Here is a 21834-nt window from a genome sequence, read left to right as displayed (position 1 = left end):
TAGTGGTCGTCAAGCGCGACGCTCGGGCTGGTAGTGGTGGGAAAGCCCAAAAATTGACGGGTTTTGATCGCCGCCCAGTTGCGTTCTCTCACTGGACGCAGTGTACACTCAATATTAAAATCATGATGATAAACTTTTTTAATTTTTGATATGTTTTCACATTCCAGTTATTAGCCGGCCAAATATATTATATATACATATATTTAATATACATTCTCGTTTTGAGTTTCCTTCTAAACTCTGTTTCAAAAGAGAACATACATATATATATTTAATTTAATTTATATTTTAACTCAATACCACAATAATTTATACATTGAACATAAATATATCTATATACAATTATGGATACAAATATACGTATAACTAGGGATGCCTAGTTTTCAAATTGTCCACATTACATTATTAATTACAATAAAACCTTATTACATTACCGGTGGCATATTTTCAAGGGAAGGGGGATCCTGGGCCTTAATTTAACAATATTACTATACATAAACATAGAATTATTTTTAATAACATTCATAAAAATTATGAAAAATAAATTAGAATTTATTTTAACAAAGTATACATAATATTTGTTGTACTAAATTTATAATAGTTAGTATCTGGGGAAGAAATCAAGACTATATCAAAAGGTTAAATATTCAAATCGTAATTTAGTAACTATGATTATTTCACCATAAATATTTTTTTCATGTACTGATTATATATTTTCTTATATTGTTTTTCGCTCAATTTATTTTTATTTTTCTTCGATTGTTTCAAATAATGTAAATACATATACTTATAATTTATACTACTCTCGAATCTCAACACTTCTTTGTCATTTTCTGGATTTATCAAAGTACTTACTACTCTTGGTATCGATTGAATTTGATTTACAACGCTATTAAAAACTGAAGGAACTATATCTTCTGAGTCTTCATCTAAATCTGAGTCTGTTTCTTTAACGAATGACAAACTGTTTTTTTCTAAATACTTTCTAAACAAATAAATTAAAAGGATAATAAATTAATTTAGTAAATAATTAAATTGATAATTAAAAAACAATAAATATAATATGACTAGGTCAGAGTTAACTAATGAGCTAACCATTTAAAATTTTAATTTTAGTGTCCCAAAGATTCCTCGGGGGATAACGGGACAAAGATGCGAAAACCCGGACTGCCCCTTTTAAAACAGGACGTATGGTCATCTTAGTGTTATATGATTACGACTATGTATCTTATATCCATCCTACAAATCGATCTAATAATGCGATAATATTTCAGAAACTAATCTGAATTCGTTATAATGTCTACTTGAGATCGGACTCACACGACAACATTTTTATAACGATATAACTATATGACAGTAAACTGTCAACGTACGAACGATTATTTACATTTATGTCGTACACTTTTCTAATTTTCACATCATAAGTCTTGTAAAAATTCTTGTGCCGATCTGAACATGTCCAAAACAAGTGTCAACAGTGTGATTAATAGACTCTTTGCTGTTTTGAGGAATCAAAACAATGAGAGTTACAGTTTGGTGTTTGGTTTCTAGTATTTTTAAAATTATTTTATTTTTATAAGCTTTAAAATTAAAACATCAATTATGTCATCAAGGTTAAAAAAAATGGGATTTTATGGATATCCCCTCAAACTTCGAAAGATATAAAATTATTCTTATCTTTAGAATCCAAAACATTCAAAATATAAGGATAATTTGGTGAGGAATAAAACACTTCACTATATGCACCATAAAATTTCTTTTTTTGAAGCCATTAGCGTTCCCACTCACTTCTCACCTTTTTTGTTTTTTTACTCTAATTTTCTATAACAATTGGTTTATGCTTCGATACCATAGTTTATATTGATGAATACAAAATACAAAATATAAGACACCATAATTTTAGTAATTAAGTACAACTGCGCACTATAAAACTAGTTGTTCAGCTTAGTTTTTAGCTTTAGTTGTTAGGCTGTCGTTTGTATTCAGAAATATTTTAATTTATCGTGTGAACAATCAAGATATTTCTGTTGCTACAATTCTATAAATGTCTGGATTATTTTAAATATGTTTGTGTGTCATTACATCAAGTGTAGCAACATTTATATCACTAGTGTTCGTGCCATATAATATATTATACATATTATGTCATACAATTTAAAATTTTCATAAAAAAACTGTCATCGTGTAAGTCCGGTTTAATATATGGTACAGTGAAATGATACGCATACGGTTGTACGAATATTGTTTCTAAAAATAGCTTGGGAGCTAAACTAAATTCGTCCCATTTATATTATATATAAATAATTTATTAAATAATACAAAAAATGAAAAAAATAAAAAATATTATTATTTATTAAATAATTTTTTATTTATTATATTATCGATTAAAGTGATTAATGAATTTAATTGAATGTATGTTCCTAAAATGTAACGTAACATATGTTGCCGAGAAGCAACGAGTAAGGAAGCACCCAAGACACCAATTAATGAAAAAAAAACTCTTGATCATTGGTTAACCCATTAACACCGGAGCTTTTCTCGTATAAATTAATTTATTTTTCATAACATTTTCAGTATTTTGTATACTAAAAATAATATGACAAGAAATTTTGAATCCAAATAAAAAAAATCATATTTTATAGGTACTATAGGGGCATGCACAACAATCGGTAGTAATAATATGACTCACCTGGAATTCAGCACAAACTCGGAACAGGGTTGTTCGATACCGCAGTAACGCTTCGTTCTCTCTTCGTCCACGTCTCTATCATGATTGTCAACGGCTGTCACTGCCATAACGGTAACCGTGTGATCAATCAAGAGGTGCTTATACCGGGAGAACCACTCGAAGGTATCGGGCTCGAGCAGCGCGTTCAACCGCGCATCCGGCAGGCCCAGGGTGCGAGTGAAAAACGTCTTACATACTTTCACTTTCATTTTGTCGTCCAGCCAGAACTCCGTGGTCTCCTCGATGATGTTGTCTTCCACGTCCACCGTCCGCTGCTTCAGTTCAATGCACTTGCATAGGTACAAGTTGTGTGCGACCCGTGCTTCGACCACGTCGCGGAACTTGTCGTACGCCTCCCATCGTTCAGTCTCCGTCACGGTTGCCACGCAATCCAAATCGCAGTCTTCGTCGCAATCCGCGTCCAACATTCTATCGTACAACGCCACCAAGTCTACGTTGAACAACACCGGATCCGGAGCAGCTGTATATAACATATGATGGATACACACGTACTGGCAATGGCGTAATTCGAAAAAAATATCAGGGGTGGCAAAAGTTTCTCAGGATGCACCAACATTATAAAACAATGTTTTAATATAATCATATTATTATATTCTATTAATACAGTCAACTCGCGGTATAACGAAGTTCGATAAAACGAAAATCTCGATATAACGTATAAAACTGTCGGACCCTTGAAAACCTCGTGCTATAACGAAAAATCAAATGTATTTTGGTCCCCTCGATATAACGAAGATTTTTTGGCTAAAGTTCACGCAATGTAACAAATTTTTACAATTTTGGAGATTGATACAGCACATTTTACGAGTTTGTTTCGGCCATTCTTATGCGATAAGATAATGTTCATCTATCGTTTATATGATACACGTCTGTTAAATGTAAATTGTATTAAATATAAATAAAAATTTTGAATAAAGCTGATGACGAAGAGCCCCCCGTAAGCTCGAATGAAGCAAAATTAGGTCTCCGTGCGGTCTTAAGTTTTTTACAAAGACATGATATTGACGACAGTGTATTTTGTAATATTCTAAATTTGAACAACACTATTAATCGCGTAAGCGCAAATGGATACACACAAAAAAAATCCTATTTTTTTAAAAAATAAATATGTATGTATGTAATAAACAAAAAATGTATGAATGTATCTAATAAAATATTTAATAATAATCTCATATTGTATGTAGGTATGTAATTATAAAAATCTAATAAAATTTAAATTTTCTTATAAATATCGTTTAAACAGATTTTGTTGATTTATGCTTTTGATATAATGAATTTCGATGTAACGAACTTTTTGATCGGTCCCTTGAAGTTCGTTAATTCGCGAGTTGACTGTATAAAGTACATCATAATTCTATATAATTCTTCTTATATATAAATACAAGTTATATATAAATTTACAACTATAATATACAACTATAAATTTAAATTTTTTATAATTAATATATAGCCACAAACAATACTGAAATTTAAATTTTAAATCACATAATCTTTTATAATTATAATATAACTACAACCGATATTATAGCTAATATCTTATAATTTATTTTTAAATTTAGAGTTCTGTCGTCGTATTATTCTCGATGTTATTATCATCTCAATTTTCTCATTCTCCAGCTTTTTTTATTTCTTAATTATTTAATTAAATAATTCCTTATTTTCATTTTTTACTATTTAGCAATAAACCATAAATATGGAATTTTCAGGGATTGCATAATAATACTTTTGCAACCCATACATTATATTTGGGGTCGCAAATGCGACCCCCCAATTACGCCACTGCGTACTGGTGACAATCTATTTGCTTATATTATTGATGTTAAGTAATTTTTGCAATTCATTATTTATTTTAGTGTAATTCCAGTGGCGTATTCATAACTTTTGTATTAGGGGGAATCATTTGCAAACAAATCATTAATTTTATCATTATTTTTTTTACGTTTCTTACGTCCTCACACTAATAACATTATTTTATAACATTTAAAAAAAGTTCTAGGGGAGGATTTGAGCCCCACATCTACCCTTGTATATGCTACTGTGTAGCTCGATGGTAATTATTATTATACACGTCTACAACCCATATCCCACGCAACTTTTGCATTTTTTTAACTTTACTGATCCATTTTTTGGTCCTACGATTTTAAATTCGTCGATTATCTAACAAACAGTAATTCTCACTATTTTGACTATTTGGCGATATAGGTTTAAGTTAAATATATTTTAATGTAAGGGAAGTAAATTGATGCTCTTTTTAAACAAAAAAAAACTTAAAGAAGGAAGATTTTTGGACCAATAAACAACGGAGAAATGGGGCAGATGAGAACAAGGTAAGTAACGAGTTGGAGAGAATCATCTTTGGAGGATTTTTAATAGAAACCTGAAATAGTTAGATGGAGGATCGAAATGAAGAGCACTAATGGAGAAGATTTAAAGGTTGGATGTGTAACGATTGTCTTGATTGACCTATAGACCTTAAAAGAAAAATTAGTTGTTTTTAAATTTTAATAATGTTAAAATATTTTCAGCCATTTCTACTTTTATATTACATTACAATTACAAAATGTTATTACGAATACATATTGAAGATATATTGAAATTTTGCATGTTATCGTTAAGCATTATTCTTTTATACGATATTTGGTTATGATGCTCAAACAATTATAATAAAAATCAACTCTGAAACTAATACTCTCAAAACCATTTATAGTGAAATTAGAGTTAATAGGTACTTATTCATTATTACTTATTTCTAGAGCCCGGATTTATATGCATTTAAAAAGTGTCAAATATGATGCAAATATGCAAAAAAAAAATGGCGATATATATATATTTCAAATCATTTAAATCAATCTAAAACTTTTATGAAACTTAAAAACGATAGTACAAATAAAAAAAATAAAAATAAATATTTTAAATCATTTGAAGTTACCTACTCTCAAAAAACTAATAGAAAATTACACCTACAAATCTTTTAAAATACTATTTTTGAAACTTAATACCTATAAAGTCTATTTGTGCTCTATTCGAGGCGATTACAAAATTAACTGTAAATTAAAATAGTTAAATTATTAAAAACCCAAAAACCCATTAAATATACATTTTATATGCATTTATGAACAAATATGCAATAACCCTTGAAATATGCAAAATATGCAATATAAAATTAGGTATTAAATTCGGTGCGATATGAATCGTGAACATTTTAAACCTCTATAGACGTGCATACACTTAGTACAAACAAGGAAATACATTTAAATCCGGGCTCTACTTATTACCTATGTTAAATTTAAATAATCGTTCGTAAAAAATGATTGAAAATTATTTATCACTCATAGACAATAAAAAATATATCCACATTGTTGTATATAGTCAATGTCCAATAGGAAGCAATAAAGTAAATGTATTAAAATTAATTAAAGCCTCACTTGTTAAATCAATTTTTTTTTCCATAATACCACACAAAAAACCAAAAAATAAGAAGTTTTAATTCTGTACAAAATGTTATATTGTATAATCTTCCTAAATATACGTTTTATATCCATAGGCGTTATACAAAAGACTAACTAATATCTAGCTATGGTACTGGCCTATCTTACAAATCTTGTATATGTAGTCGTGTAGACCAGTGATTCCCAAAGTGTGTTCCGTGGGATAATCTCAAGAGTTTCGTAAGATATGCATGTGAATAGAGTAGTTGGTATATTGAAAGTAGTAGAGTAGGACACAAAAATCATGAGCTGTTTTTAAAACATTATTTGGAGTATTTGTTTTTCAATAAATAATTGAAAAATTGGGTAAATTTGAGTTTGAAACATTGAAGTTCAACAAAACTCAAACTATTGCCTAAGGATTCTGTTGTCGTAAAAGTCTGGGATACACTAGTGTAAACTATCAGAGAAACTCTATTGGTGTAGTCCATAGATTCAACTATTAAGTTTTATAATATATGATTTATGATTGTATTATAAGTTATAAACAAGGTGGTTATAAACACAGAAACCTATACTAAACGTTTAATATATTATATATCCGTGGTTATAAATTATATGTATACATTTTATATTAAGCTTATGTTTATTAATTTCAAGATTCGTTTGAATATTGTGATTAATTATTGCGATAATTATAATAAAATTTTCGGAAAAATAAAGTAAAAAAAAATCCTAGTTTTTGGAAAATAAATAATAGCATATAATAATAATTGAAATTATTATTATTTATTTATCTTAAGTTTCAACTATAATGGTTATAACCATAAACCTTATATTTATGAGTATTATACTCAGAGCCGTGTCAAACATTTTAGCGCCCCAGGGTAAAATTTTTTCTACAGGGCCACTGGGAACAGGTAATATATTGAGTGTAAATAAGGGCGCGCCCCTTACTTTTAAAAAACTACGGCGTCCGGGGGCAATTGCTCCCTTTGACCCCCCCTTAACACGGCCCTGATTATACTACTCATTATACTATGAGTATAAGGTCTATGTTTATAACTTATCAGCTATTAATTATAATAATACTGCGTTTTTAGAATATAAATTTATTTTGTTTACATAATGTTCTTAATTTATAGAACTAAAAAAGTTATATTACTCGCTGCCGAATCAAGCACAGAGATTATTTGCGAATAATTATGAACCAATGACTGTAAGATCATTGAAGCATAAGTAAGAAGATAACTTCATAAAAGATGTTCAAAAAACCAATAATATATAAAATAAATAAACACAGGATTCATTGGCGCTACTAGGTCTGAATTGTAAGAGGAGTTGAAACCCCACAAATAAGTTTAGTCAATATAAGCATGGAGGCTTCTCCCCTATTCCCCCACAGCCCCATTCATCACAAAATAATTACTTCAGATAAAAACAAGCATAACATTTTACTATACACTAAATTATTAATAAATTATATAATATTGTACATAAAATATGACATACCTAGATTACAATTTACAGATTAAGATCTAACATTTTATTCTTATTGTTAGCTAAGAAATGTTCTAAGACGGTGTCACTGTTTAAGATATGGGTTAAATTTCTTTATATTCTATGCTATGATAATGTTAAATTTGAAAAATATTGTTGAACGTAGCCAACTGTTCTCATACCACACAGCAGAGAATGCTCTTTCACATGTTCACATAGGCGGCACTTAGGGAGGGTCATAAGAGGGAAGTTGCCTCCCAAACATTTTTTGGGGTGGCAAATGTATACTTTTGCCACCCCCTCCCAAAAAAAGTTAACGAAAAAATCAAGCGAATTATTGTTTTATTATTAATTTTTAAATTTTACTTGCCTTCCAATAGGCACATTTCTTATAGAAGGTAAAGGGTGGAATAAAAGCTTCTGAGAGGCAGTGATTGAAAAATGTATGTGGGGGCTGAAGCCCCCCCCCCCTTGAATCATCCCCAAGTGCCGCCTATGCATGTTTAACAAGTTATATAAGTTTATAAAGGTGTTAGGTTAGGTTAGGTTAGATGATACAATTTCAGCCATTTCCAAAGGTATCAACATTTGATTATCGGTAGATTGATTTTAAGGGGCCTTGCTATAGCATTTATTTAAGGAGCAACATTTAGGCAATTTCTAATCACATCGTCGCCACCCGAGGTCTGTGTTAGTTGTAAATGATTATTAGTGTATGTGTGGTGTCAATGCGTATACCACTTCTTTCCGCACCATAATCCAGGTAGTCGTTCATTGCAATCGTTATCGCAGTATGGTAATATTTGATAAATTGTAGTTATCAAAAATTAGGAATCCACGTTTTGATGTACAACAGTAATTAAAAAAAAAATAACAGCAAATAGTTTGCAGTGCAATGTAATTCGTACTATTATTTCTAATATTTTGGTTCATGGTAGTCTCTTATTCCCTTTATGAAACCTTTGTGTTTTTTTCTTTTCGATAAAGGAGTTTTAGTTTTAATTTTATATTTGGAATTCATTTTTTCTAATTACAATAACTAAATAGTCTTTACAGAAACAAACAGGGCTGGAAATGGACCGGAACGCAGTTCCGGTACACGAAAAAAGTTTTTTAGCGTTCCGGTTCGTAAAAAAAATAACGACCGTTCCAGTACAAACAAATTTTTAGTGTACTTACCATATTTTGGTAAAATTTAAACATTTTGCAGGATTGTTCATTACAAAATATTTAATAAACGTCAAACGACCGTCATGCATAAGTACATTTATTGCTTATCTATACGATAATCGTCGTGGGCCGATAGTGTATTTTAGCTTTATTTACACCAGTGGTTCTCAAACTGTGTTACGCGTACTTCTTTGGGGTACTCGAGATTTTTTAAGGGGTACGAGTCTGGCCAACAAACCTTCACATTTAAATTACTTATGTGGAAAAGGTTATTCAAGTTTAAAAGTAAATATAGAAACAAGTTAAATATTGAAGATGGTTTAAGATCGTACTAAACTAAATTAGAACCCAATATTGATCTACTGTGCTAACAAAAACAAGTTAACCCTTCTCACTAATTTGTTTTGAAAGTAAGCTATTTTTGTTTTTAACATCTTTTGTGTATTATGTTTTAATGAAATAAATATGTAATTTTATAAAATTTTAAATTTTTTTATATTTATTTTAATTTTTCTAACTTAGAAGGGGTACCCAAAAAAGTTAATTGATAAAAAGGGGTACAGTGTTTATAAAATTTTGAAGATCCCTGATTTACACAATACGTATGTGAATTTGAAAAGTTAAAAATAAAGCATTATACCGGGTTCACACTATTGAAATTTCTTGTATGCTTTTTCCCGCATGCATATTTTTACTCGTGCAAGAACAAAATTGAACAAATTTAAACGTTTATAATACGTAACGCAAGCTCTTGCATGCTCAAACTTGCATGAAATTTAACACGTCAGACAGAAATGGAATGCAATTAGGTAATTTTAGGCCAGTTTATTCCCGAACACGTATAGTGAACCACGTGATCAATGTGATTTCTTAATTCAAAACAAACTGATTTGCCAACACTATTTCTTCTACTAATCCATTGTCGAACCTATAATCATTTTTTTAAAAGCTTCTTGTTTCTTTTCTAAGATTTCTTTACGAAGCATATCGCAAACAATAAGTACTCCTATTTTGTTTGGTCCATTTAACAGTCTCGTTATAAATTTAAAAAAACAACACTTCTACACACATCAGATCACTTTTGAAACTAAACAATATTTAAATACATACAAGACTAAAAATATACAAGCATAAGTATATGTGATTAGAGCTCTTAAAACATGTGTCACGGAATTCACGTGTACACGTGAAATACGTGTTAATCCAAATATATGTCCATTTTTATAATGATGAATTTGTAATTTTACGTTATGTATTTAAAGTTTTAATAAAATATTATTAGTACAGTATTAAGTTAAGGTTATACGTTCTTATTTTGGATTTTACACATGACACGTGAATTCACATGTATTAAGAGGTCTTATGTCTATATATGAACATGTACTTGCGTATTACTATGCATATTCTTGCATGATATATATTGCAAGCAAAACTACAGGCCAAGATATATGAAAATTTTATTTTTTAATCGATTATCGTTTGATAATACAGACTTAAAAACATTGCATTATTAGTCGTTTTAATCGATATAAAGTTATATTTTGCATATTTGTAACTATTGGTGATTTAGTTTGTTAGTTGTTTATAGTCATAGAAGAACATTTAGTTGATTTATATGACGTATCAAATCACTTTCTGAAGCATAATACTGGTTGAACATTGATATCGAATTCGAACGAATTAAATTTTTTTATTCATTCGCATTTTGATTTTAGAGTTTTCAGATTTTGTTTTAGGAAAGTAATTCAGTATCTGTTCAGTACAACGATCACAATGATGAAGAATGTGTCAATGTTGTCTGGCCAACTTAGTTCAAGAGATGCTAAAAATAATGGCAATAGTTACGATATTGTATTTCCAGCTTTGCCAGTATCGAAGACATCAAATAAAATTGGGACTGTACCATTTAAAAAACAGAATAATGTTAAATCTTCAACGGTGAACGAAGTAATTTATCATGCCATTTTAATAGTAATTAATAAGTATTAGAACGATCAGTCCGATATTGACTTGTAACACGGTCGTATGTCAGTGCGATTATAATTTGACCGTTCCGTTACCGCAATTTTAGTTAAGTTACTTTATTAGTTTATTTAAGTTAAGTTAGTTAGTTCAGTTCACGGTATTATATTTATGCGACTTCACTTTCAAGATGGACAACATACCATCTCCGCTTACTACCAAACCCAAATGGTCGCTGCTATCATTGTCTAATTCTCCTATCCATACGGGGAAAAGAACTAAACCATTAGTTTCGTCTAATCGTTTCGCTGTCTTTTCAAGCGAAGTGGACAAAGAAATCAAACTCGACACCTCTTGTGACGTTCATAATATAACCAAAGAATGTATTGTTTACTATTAATATAAAAACATCAGTCACTAAATATATCAGATGCCCTATTGGAATTAGATTCCCGCAAAAGAATTAAGAATGTCATTCAAAATGGCCATACGCTTCCGCTGTTCTTTGTTGCAATTAATCCAAATACAAATGATAAAAAAATTCTTAATGAGTCATCAATGTTGCACACAAAAGTTTAAGTTGAATTACCCAATAAGACTTAGTGATTCACCTCAGTGTCTGAAATGACATAGCTACGGTCACAATGTTAACTATTACCATCACCATACCGGAAATAATGGTAACCCTTCATCCTTCACACTGTGTTAAACGCAAAGGAAATCACTTTTGAAACAGTTACATCAAAGTGAAAGACAGTTTAACCAAGTGCGTATTTTGCGCGGATGATCATATTTCCAACTATAAAGGTTGTCCTAAACATAAATTACTTCTTAAACGTCACAAAACAACCCACTTGTAATCATCAAAATAAAAATATTGTACTCACGTCTCCTCTTATCAAACCTCTTTCCAAAGTTTCTTGTGCCCCCATCACTAGTTCTAATAATATCCTATTACCTAATAGTCCTATGGACGATATACCGTTTTCCAATTAATCTCAGGTTTTCTGGCATTAATAAATCTAATATTTTCCCTTTTTTTATATTATTATAGCTCTTCTACGCAATCAACTTACTTCCAAGCCCAAATTATTTTCTACCTTATTCATTTAAATGATCACGTCTTTAACCACTTGATATGTTATCCGTTACTTGTAAATTTTAATTGGTCAATCAAAATTAACTCTTATTTTATAATTATCTCAAATTATTATATTTTACTAATATTATTTTATGATAATGATTAAAATGCATACTTAGTTATCTTACATGATATAATTGTTGAGCTATAAAACTTTGTATTTAAAGGTAAATAAAAAATAAAAAATAACATAAAAATTATAGAATGATAATTTTCATATTAAAGAACATCATTATTATGATTTTAAATAACATTTTTCTGTATGAATAGTAATAGTTTAGAAAGTTTTTGTTGATTTATATCTAGAATATAAATAAAATATTATCTTGATTTTTATTTTGTAAAATTTGTAGATAATTTCAATACCTGCCCAAGACAGAAATTGGGACAGGAATAGTCAATTAGAGCATGAAAAATTTAAGAAAGCATATATAAAAATTGGGAAAGAGTATAATGTAGGAATAGAGATTTGTATTTCAAAAACCATGGATCTGACTTTACTAATCAGCGGCAATAGAGTTAATGTTGAACGAGCAAAACAAAAGATTATCATAATCGATCAAACTCAAGTAAATAAGTTTTAATTAAGTTGGAATTAATAAGATAAACTGATAAAAATAATATTTATTATATATATATATATATATATATATATATATATATTATATTGTTGTGTACAAATTATGAATAATTTATTATTATTATTATTATTATTTAATATTATAATATATAAATGAGCATAATAATTTAAAATGTTTGATGAATCATTTGTTATTTTATAGTTTTATTACGGATAAATAAATAAAAAATATTTTTTTTAGCAATTTTAACTAAAACATTAAAATTTCAGATTAAAACTACTACTATACCGTTTCCAAAAGAACATCGAAGTACGTTATTGGGCAAACAAGGACTTAATCTTAAAAATATTGAAAAACGTACAGGAGCACGTGTTCAAATACCATGCATGAAAAATTCAGCTGACATAATTTATATAACTGGAACAAAGGATTCCACGAAAAAAGTAGTTCAAGTATGTATCAAAAATATGTTTTAATGAATTGGAATTTAAGTTTAACACATTAAAGTAAATTAATTTTCGAAAAGAATGGCTAGAATGAATAGGTTGGAGAAAAATTGACAAAATAGATAATGCCTATTTTTAAAGTGGTTATTTGTGACCGTACTAGTTTATTTATTTTATTAATTAAATTAAAATTAAATCTTTTAATAAATATTTGAAAATTTCACGATTTCTAAATTAAAATACCGATAATTTTTATTATACTTTTATAGTAAAAAATAAATTAATGAGGATTTTAATATTGAATTTTGATATAACAATATACAAATTCAATGAACTTTTAATTTTAATATTACTTATAGGTTTAAAAGTTTTTAAAAGATTTCTGATATGTTTTTTTTAAAAAAAAATTTACAAGTATTATGTATTAACGAAATCGGGTATTTTAATAAATTTCCATTAAATAGTTTCTTTCGTAATTTTTTAATAATTAAAATTTTTGTTAGGAATTGGAGGAAATTATAATTAAGTTGAAAAGTAAAATTGAAAAAGAAATAACAATTGATCAACGTCACCACGGAGCGATAATTGGATTCAATGGTGAAAAAGTTCGAGAACTTCAGAAAATATTTAATGTCAAAATTATATTCCCAAGTCCAGGTAATTAATAGTATTAATAGTATTAATATGTTTCTATTTTTTGTATTTTGAGAGTTTATAAATAATATTTGGTTCGATATTTTAGTTGAGGCTAGAAATAATTTAGTTAAAATACAAGGTTTGAACGATGATGTAAATAAAGCATTTAAATCATTAGCTGAATTGGCCGAAGTATTGAATGAAATCAACTATGTGTTGGAAATTCCTATTTTTAAACAATTCCACAAACTTAGTGCTGGAAAGAGAGCAATATATATTAAAAAGGTAATTATTATTTATTAACTTTTGTGGTTCGACCTTTAGAAATATTTTTATTTATATAATTTAATATTATAGATTAGAAAAGAGACTGATACGAGAATTTTTTTACCACGTGAAGGAGACAATAAGGATGTTATTAAAGTCATGGGAAATAAAAGAAAAGTTTTAATCGCTTATGATATGATTAAAGAAATACAAAATGAAATTGTTGGTTTTTTATAAAGATTATTTATTGCTCAATTTTATTTTTGATTTATCAATCATGTATTTTTAGGGAGACATAATAACAAAGGAAATGGTGTTGGGAAATGTTAAAGTTAGAAATGTCATTGTAAATCTTGGGAATAAATTCATTCAATCTATAAAAGATGATTGTGGGGATAATGTGACATTGAATTTACCAACTGTTAAAGGAGATAATGTAAGAATGTACTTATTTATTAAACTTATAAATTAAAATGACAATTTAACCAATTTTATAAATTATTATATGCGTGATATACGCTTAGACATCGATTCGAACCTGGCCTCTGGCAGTTTCTCTCTTTGAGCAGGAAACGATTGTCTCAAGAGATGAAACTGCTTCTCCTCCCCTAATACAATAAGTACATGTTCAAGAAAATTTCCCAAATGCTAAAATCTATTAAAAAAATAGTAATCCGTTATTTTAAAGCTAAACTTTTATTCATAGACTATAGTTATCAAAGGACCTGAAGATGATGTTAAAAATGTTACTACACAAATTCAGACAATGGTTGATGAAGTTCATAAATATGTGTTTGATTTGAAAGTAAATCCGAAGTTTCACAAATATTTAATTGGAACAAATGGAGTCAATGTTAAAAAGGTATATTGTTAAAATAATTTAATATAAGGGTACAATGTGTTCATTTATGGTTTAATACTTGGATTCCAGATCAGACATTTAACGAATACAAGAATAATTTTCCCGCCTGAAACTAATTCCACTAATGAAAATATAACTATTGTTGGTAAAAAAGAGAATGTTAATATAGTAAAAGCAAAATTTGAAGTTATGATAACCAATATTAGTAAAGTCATCGAAGAACATGTAGAAATCAATGAAAAGAATCATGGCACTTTAGTTGTCAAACAAAAAGAATGTATACACAAATTGGAAAATGAATGGGGCGATGTTAAAATTGAATTTCCTAATATTGGTGCTGGAGATAGAGTTGTGATCAGTGATAGTAAAGCAGATGTTGCTCTTTCTGAACAAAGACTTTCAGACCATGCTAAAGTTTTGGTATGTATAATTCAATACAAATGCACGTGTATTAAACTAACCTGTCTATTTTTTATTGAAATTGTATTGAGGTTATATTTACATAATTTCTCATAGTTTTCTTTACAATAATGAACTATTGATGTATAAGTCATATAAAATGAAACAATTTAAGATAAAAAATTAAAATAATCATCGATGTACCTAAATACAACTAAATAAGTTAACCATATAATCATTAACAATTTTGATTTAGGAAAATACTATTCGAGCTGTAGTAAATGTTGATCCAAAGTATCATAATTACTTTGTTGCAAGACGTGGTGAAATTATCAATCGAATTATTAATGATTGCAATGGAGTGTCTATAACATTTCCGAAAATAGCTTCTAGTAATAGTGCTGTCATCATAAAAGGTGACAAAATAAATGTTGAAGAGGCGAAACGTAAGATTGAAGAAATTGTTAAAGACTTGGTTAGTATTTACTATACAAATATTTTTATACATAGTTATTGGAATTATTGAAATCATAAAATAAACCTATGACTAACAGTTATTACATAAAAAATAATTGAACACTTATTACCTTTTAATTTATTTAAATAATAGATATACCAGAATCATAATACAATAATAATAATTATAATTTCGTAATACATTAAAATGTTATAGAAAAATATAATTGAAGTGACTATGAACGTTCCTCCAAAATATCATGATCATTTTGTTGCCCACCACGCTGAAGTAATAAATCAGATAAGTGGGAAACATAATGGAGTTACTATTAAATTTCCACAAGTTAATTCCAATTCTAGTCAAGTTTTGATTAAAGGCCACAAGGATTATGTTGAAAAAGTTAAAAATGAAATCGATAATATTATTATTGACTTGGTAAGTTGTATACCAACACTTATTGTTTTATCGTTAAATTATTAATCAATAATCATGTTACACAGCGGCGTAGCAGTGGTGCAGTAGGTGCGACACATCGAGGCCTTCGTGATTTGGGGCCCTCATTTAAAAAGAAAACTGATATGAACAAAAATAGAAGCTTGCGTTAACTACAACCAATTGTTTGTTTTAATTTTTGGTAGAAATAAATAATGAAAATACTATTTTTTTTTCAAAATTTCATCAACGTTTTTTATTGTTAGATTAGTCAAAGTAATTAAAGTAATAAATTGAAATGTAATTATAATGAAATAAAATATATTAAATACGATAAATTTAATATAAAAATTACTATATTAACAAACTTATTGTTAATTGCTAATTAGGTTTTTTTAGTATTTCGGGTGTGGCCCCCACCATTTTAAAATCCTGGCCACGCTACTGAAAGATAATATTCTTTATTACATACAATGAACTTAACTATAGTTATAAATATTTTTATTCCATATTAATCGATGTAAAAAAAATAGAGGAGGGTTATTAAAGAGTTCTAATAGTGTTTTTAAATGACTTAATACATTGGGAATTTGTTAATCAAATTTACCTGCTGTTATACTTCTATTATATTTGGTTTATCTGTAAAAATAATCTCAGCCAAGAATGATTGTTATAATTTCAATATTCTACAAAATATGACGTGTTCCTATAATTCATTTTACGAAATCATAGATTATATTTAGTAATAGGTAATAATAATTTGTAAAAATATTTATAAATACAACTACATTATGTTGCTAAAGCAAAATCTTCAAATATTGTTATTAAACGACGTCAGTTAACCAAAGTATTTGTGTTTTATAATTTATGATAGGTTCTGTATGTTTTAATTTTAAACTAAAATATTAAAAATGTTTATTTCGTGAAAAATACAGTATTTGTTTTTTTTCCTCTTAATTATATTTAACTTTTATGTCTTCTCATTTATTTAAATTTTACTTATTGAAGAAATAGTAAGAATAGTAATCAGCAAGTATTTAATATTTTTTTTGCCGACCGAAAATTTGGTGGATCTATGATAAGAGGACTTCCGCCAGGTTTCATCATTCTCGATGATAAATTCATTGAGTAGTTTATCAATTTAGAATAGTAATCTATGGATTAAAGTTAAGTAATAATATTATTTTACCCGTTCACCGTCAAGCAACATACGATAACGGGTTAAGATATTGGGTTACGGCTAGATAGAACGGTCAGGGATTTTTACATTTTATTGTGTATGACCTTCCGGTATTATTAGAGAATGTACCATTGGAAGAACAAGAATCAATGTAGTTTATGTTAGAAGTGTACCTCCTCATCATACAAATGCAGTCCGACAACAATTATATTATCTTTTCCCTGACAGACTTATAGGTAGAGGAGTTGGAAACAATGTTCAATATAGCCCAGATATAACATGGCCACCACGCAGTCCTGATTTTAACCCATGTAACTTTTTCTTATGGGGTTTTATGAACGAAAAAGTTTATGCCAAAAAAGTAAATAATAGAGATGAACATTTGATGAGAATTAATAATGTAGCTGATATCATTGGTCAAATGAATTGCAAAAAACTTGGAGTTCATCACATCGTCGTGTAGAAAAGTGCATATAAGTTAACGGGGGTCACATTGAACAACTTTTGTAAATAAAAATTGATTTTAAAATTAAAATGTATTTAATTATGATGTTTTTACAATGTTAAAGCTGTTTTAATTACTTATATGTGTTAACTGACAACAAACTACTATCACCACTGTTTATCTTGAAGTGTTCTCATACGAATCGATGTGTCACATGACTTTTTTTTTAGTTGGCGACTCGAGCGTGAAAAAACACGCGACAAGCCAAAAAACCGTGTGACGTCTCGATTCGTATGAGAATTTTGCAAAAAATACACACTTTAGAACAAACACTTTAGGTTTATTTTTAGATTTATGGTAATATCCTAAAAATAAATTGAATAAACCAAGATTTTAGAGATTGAAAAAAATTGAAAAAACTCTTTGGGAATACACAGCGGGTACGTGTATACTAGTGTCCTCATTCATTTCAGAAACACTCTGTATATTTAAATCAAAGTAAAAAAATCATGTTAAATAATCGTTATTTGAGATATGCCATTTAGTTTTATATAAGTATGGGTTTGAATTTCTGTAAGAAATTTACTAAAAATATGAACATGAACGTATCTAATTATACTACAGTGTATAGCAAGATTCATTTAACGGGGGTGTTTTAAAATTGAATAGACTTATAGTAAGTGAAGGTTCTTTCCCCCCACGTATTACATTTATAAATACCATATATTTGTATAAATTATTATATTAATGAAAATTATTTCACATATACTTATGTTTATTTTAATTATACCGTAAGTAAGTTTGCAATTTGGTGAAATACCATGAAATACAATCGATGGGGAGTGTTCCAACACCCATATCACTACCCTCCCCCCCCTAAATACGCCACTGGTGTATAGCTTCATTATCTTGACGCAGCACGGTAGTAGTACGGAGGGCTCTCGCACGCACTCGCACGCTCATATCAGAGCGTAATATTGTGATCGTGAAAAAATGATTATTTTTCACTCTAACATATGATTCTAATTCAAACAATACGTCGCAACGATTATCTCGATTTGCATTCTGAAAAAAATATTTTTAGCACAACAGGCACATTAAAAAAATTGTATTTAGTTAATTAAATATTTAAGTTTGAAATTCTGTATTTTTTTTGAATTTTCAAAAATATTTATTGCAATTCAAATTACAAAAATTAAAAATATTACTCAATCGTTCCCTTGTACATATTTTGGAGAATCCGTATATTTTTTTAAAATTAAAATCGTGATAATTGTCGACACGTAGCGTTGGAATTAGGAAAAATAGTTTTTGTTAAAAAAAAAACGTGGTGGTGAGGCCCCTTAAGATTTTGTGCAACCATTTCTCCTTTTAAAATTTTGCTTAAATTATAATTAAATCTAAAATAATCAAAATGTTTTAAGGACCTTATATACATTTAGAGGGTTTAATTCTACCCTAAGTCCCCTCACCGTGCATCAATTACAGGACTGGTAAATTATTTGGCATTAAATCCCAAGTAATAGTTTAAATCCCGAATAGTTGGTATTTTATTTTTTATCTAATCAGTCTCATGATTATCATTCTGGAAGAAATGGTATATGTAACGAACAGAACCATAAACTAAGGCCACAGATATCTATATTATACTAGATAACGAACTACTGATGTTTTCTATTGAGAAAAGTGAAGTCCGGGGACGCAAGATTATCATACGTCCGCCATGTTTTCGGTTGGCAAAACATTACTTTACACTAAATTATTAAATTAAACATTTTTCATTACGTTTAATCAAAATTAAATTTCATTACAGAATTGAGAATATTAATTTAAAATTACACTATTGATTATTTATATAATATATATTGATTATATTATACTCGTAACCAATGAGTATACAATTTTTTATGATTACTGCCAAGAGTATATGAGTATTAATATTAATAACAAATAAATTAAAAAACTAAGCCTTTTTAAACGTACTTCTTTTATGGCGATTGACAAGTATTTATAAATATTATTTATTGTTATAAGACACAATTTTTAATATTTAATTCATATTTCAAATAACAATACATTGTTATATCCTAATACGAGCTATAGCCTAATAGTTTTAGGAAAAATCGTTTTAAACTTAAATGAGAGGGTATATAAACTATTACAACCTAACAGATCATAGTATTCCATCGGTTAATGTGTTAAAATAAATTTTTGTAAATAAAAAACATTTAAATTTAAATAATATTTTTTGGCGCCCTACTGTGATGGGAGCAATGATGAGACAGATAATCTATGTCTAATATTACTTGTCTTATTCTATTCACGTTTGTTAATAATTATCATTCTTACAAATTATGTTTTTTATAATTATTGCCCATTATATATATTAATACTAATAAAATAAAAAAATTAATTATTATTTCTTTTTCTTTTTATTAGAGTAAACAGCCGAAATTTAGGAGCCGATTAAAAGTAAAATAAACTTACTATTGACAATTACTTATCTACTTACTCCCAGGAATAACGGTACGTCGTTTTTATTTTGAATAACAACTTTAATTATAACAAAATTGATTAAATTTATGTTTTTAAGCTTTGCCTTAATTTTTTTATATTTAATCCATTAACTTATTAAACTTAAAACAATTAAGTATTCTCCGTTGTGTAAATAATATTTTTCCATTACATAAATCAATTTTTCTCCTTTCTATATTTAGTTAAATTATTAATATTCTAAATTTATAAATTAAATTTCAATTTATTTGAAATGGTATTTGTTTTTTATTGTTAAATATATTTTTGTGTTTTAACTGCATGAGTAATCTCTAGACCTCTTTACATTTTTTCTTTTGTTATTAAAGTATTCATTTTTATTAACAATTTAAATATAATGTTTTTAATACATTTATTTATATTTTTTCAGTACATAATAATGTTTAAAATTATGACATAATTTATATATTCCCCGGCCGCGTATTTCCAAACCGGCTAGAGCGGAGGTTCCCAACTTTTTTTGACTCACGACACCCTTTAATATTTTTTAAAAATTTGGAGGCACCCTATAGCCAATGCTTTATACTCTATAGTTTATACTGAATAAATTTTTTTTTTAAGAAATTAGTATCTGTTTATTTATTTATATGAGTTATTATATTAACGATATCAATTGTGCCTAATTGATAAAAGAAAAATATATTTGCGTGGTTTTTTTCAAATAAACCAATTAAAACAGCGTATTTGTATACGGCACTGGAGCTCTAGCTAGTTTGGTAATACGCTCCCCGTCCTCCAGGCACAAGGAAACTTTTTTTGACATACTTCTTTTATCGCGACTGAAGAATATTTAAAAATATGATTTTTACGTTGTAAAATATGATATATTTTCAACATTTAATCCATATTTCAAATAAAAATACATTGTTGTATTTGTAGATAATTATATTCTAACATGCGCTATAGAATAATAATTTTAGTATAAATCGTTCTGAAACTTAAATGAGGGTATATAAAAACTTTTTCAACTTAAACAGATCTTAGTATTTTATTGGTTAATGTTTTTCATAATAAAAATTAATTATTGTAAATAAAAAACATTCATATTTAAATAATATTTTTTTGGCGGCATACGGCGACAGGAGCAACGATGAGACATAATCCATACTCCATAACCTGATAATGTAGATAATCTATGAGGTATAGTCTATGTCCAATATTATTTATTTTGTTCAATTCACGTTTGTTAAATATTGCCATTCTTACAAATTATGTTTTTTATAATTCCTGCACATTGTGTATGTTAATAGTAATAAAATAAAAAAATTATTTATTTATTTTTTTTTAGTTCTCAAAATATAATTAATTATTAAAACATCGTATTTATTTCTATATTATAGTAAACACCCGAAATCTAGAAGCCGATCCAGAGTGAAACGAACTTACGATAAACAAATACATACCTACTTACTCCCACTGGTACGTTGTTTTTCTTTTGAATAACAACTGTGATTATAATTAAATCAATTAATTTTATATTTTTTAGTTACTATTTTATTTTTTTATATTTAATTCGTTCCTTTTTTAAACTTACAATAATTAAGTATTCTCGGTTAAGTAAATAGTTTTCCATTACTTAAATCAATTTTTTGCATTCAATATGCATTTAAATCAGCGGTTCTCTAA

General features: G+C 27.9%; 2 protein-coding genes across 2 annotated transcripts; one reads left to right on the top strand and one right to left on the bottom strand.

The window, feature by feature from the left end:
- Positions 1-672: 672 nt before the first annotated feature.
- On the bottom strand, positions 673-3561 carry LOC112687829. The gene is made up of 2 exons (XM_025560777.1): positions 2690-3561; positions 673-985 (listed from the first exon to the last, which is right to left on the bottom strand). The coding sequence occupies exons 1-2, from the start codon at positions 3220-3222 to the stop codon at positions 673-675; spliced, it is 846 nt and encodes a 281-aa protein (XP_025416562.1). The 5' UTR covers positions 3223-3561.
- A 1495-nt stretch (positions 3562-5056) lies between these two features.
- LOC112687830 (vigilin-like) lies at positions 5057-16203 on the top strand. Its single transcript, XM_025560778.1, has 13 exons — positions 5057-5076; positions 10563-10794; positions 12304-12519; positions 12801-12983; positions 13481-13634; positions 13720-13898; positions 13971-14102; positions 14170-14316; positions 14587-14742; positions 14812-15162; positions 15398-15616; positions 15815-16033; positions 16099-16203. The coding sequence occupies exons 1-13, from the start codon at positions 5057-5059 to the stop codon at positions 16201-16203; spliced, it is 2313 nt and encodes a 770-aa protein (XP_025416563.1).
- Positions 16204-21834: the final 5631 nt, after the last annotated feature.

Source organism: Sipha flava, unplaced genomic scaffold (assembly GCF_003268045.1).
Source record: "Sipha flava isolate LNK unplaced genomic scaffold, YSA_version1 36731_pilon_pilon, whole genome shotgun sequence".
Classification (NCBI taxonomy): Eukaryota; Metazoa; Arthropoda; class Insecta; order Hemiptera; family Aphididae; genus Sipha; species Sipha flava.
This window is presented reverse-complemented; position numbering and strand designations above follow the sequence as displayed.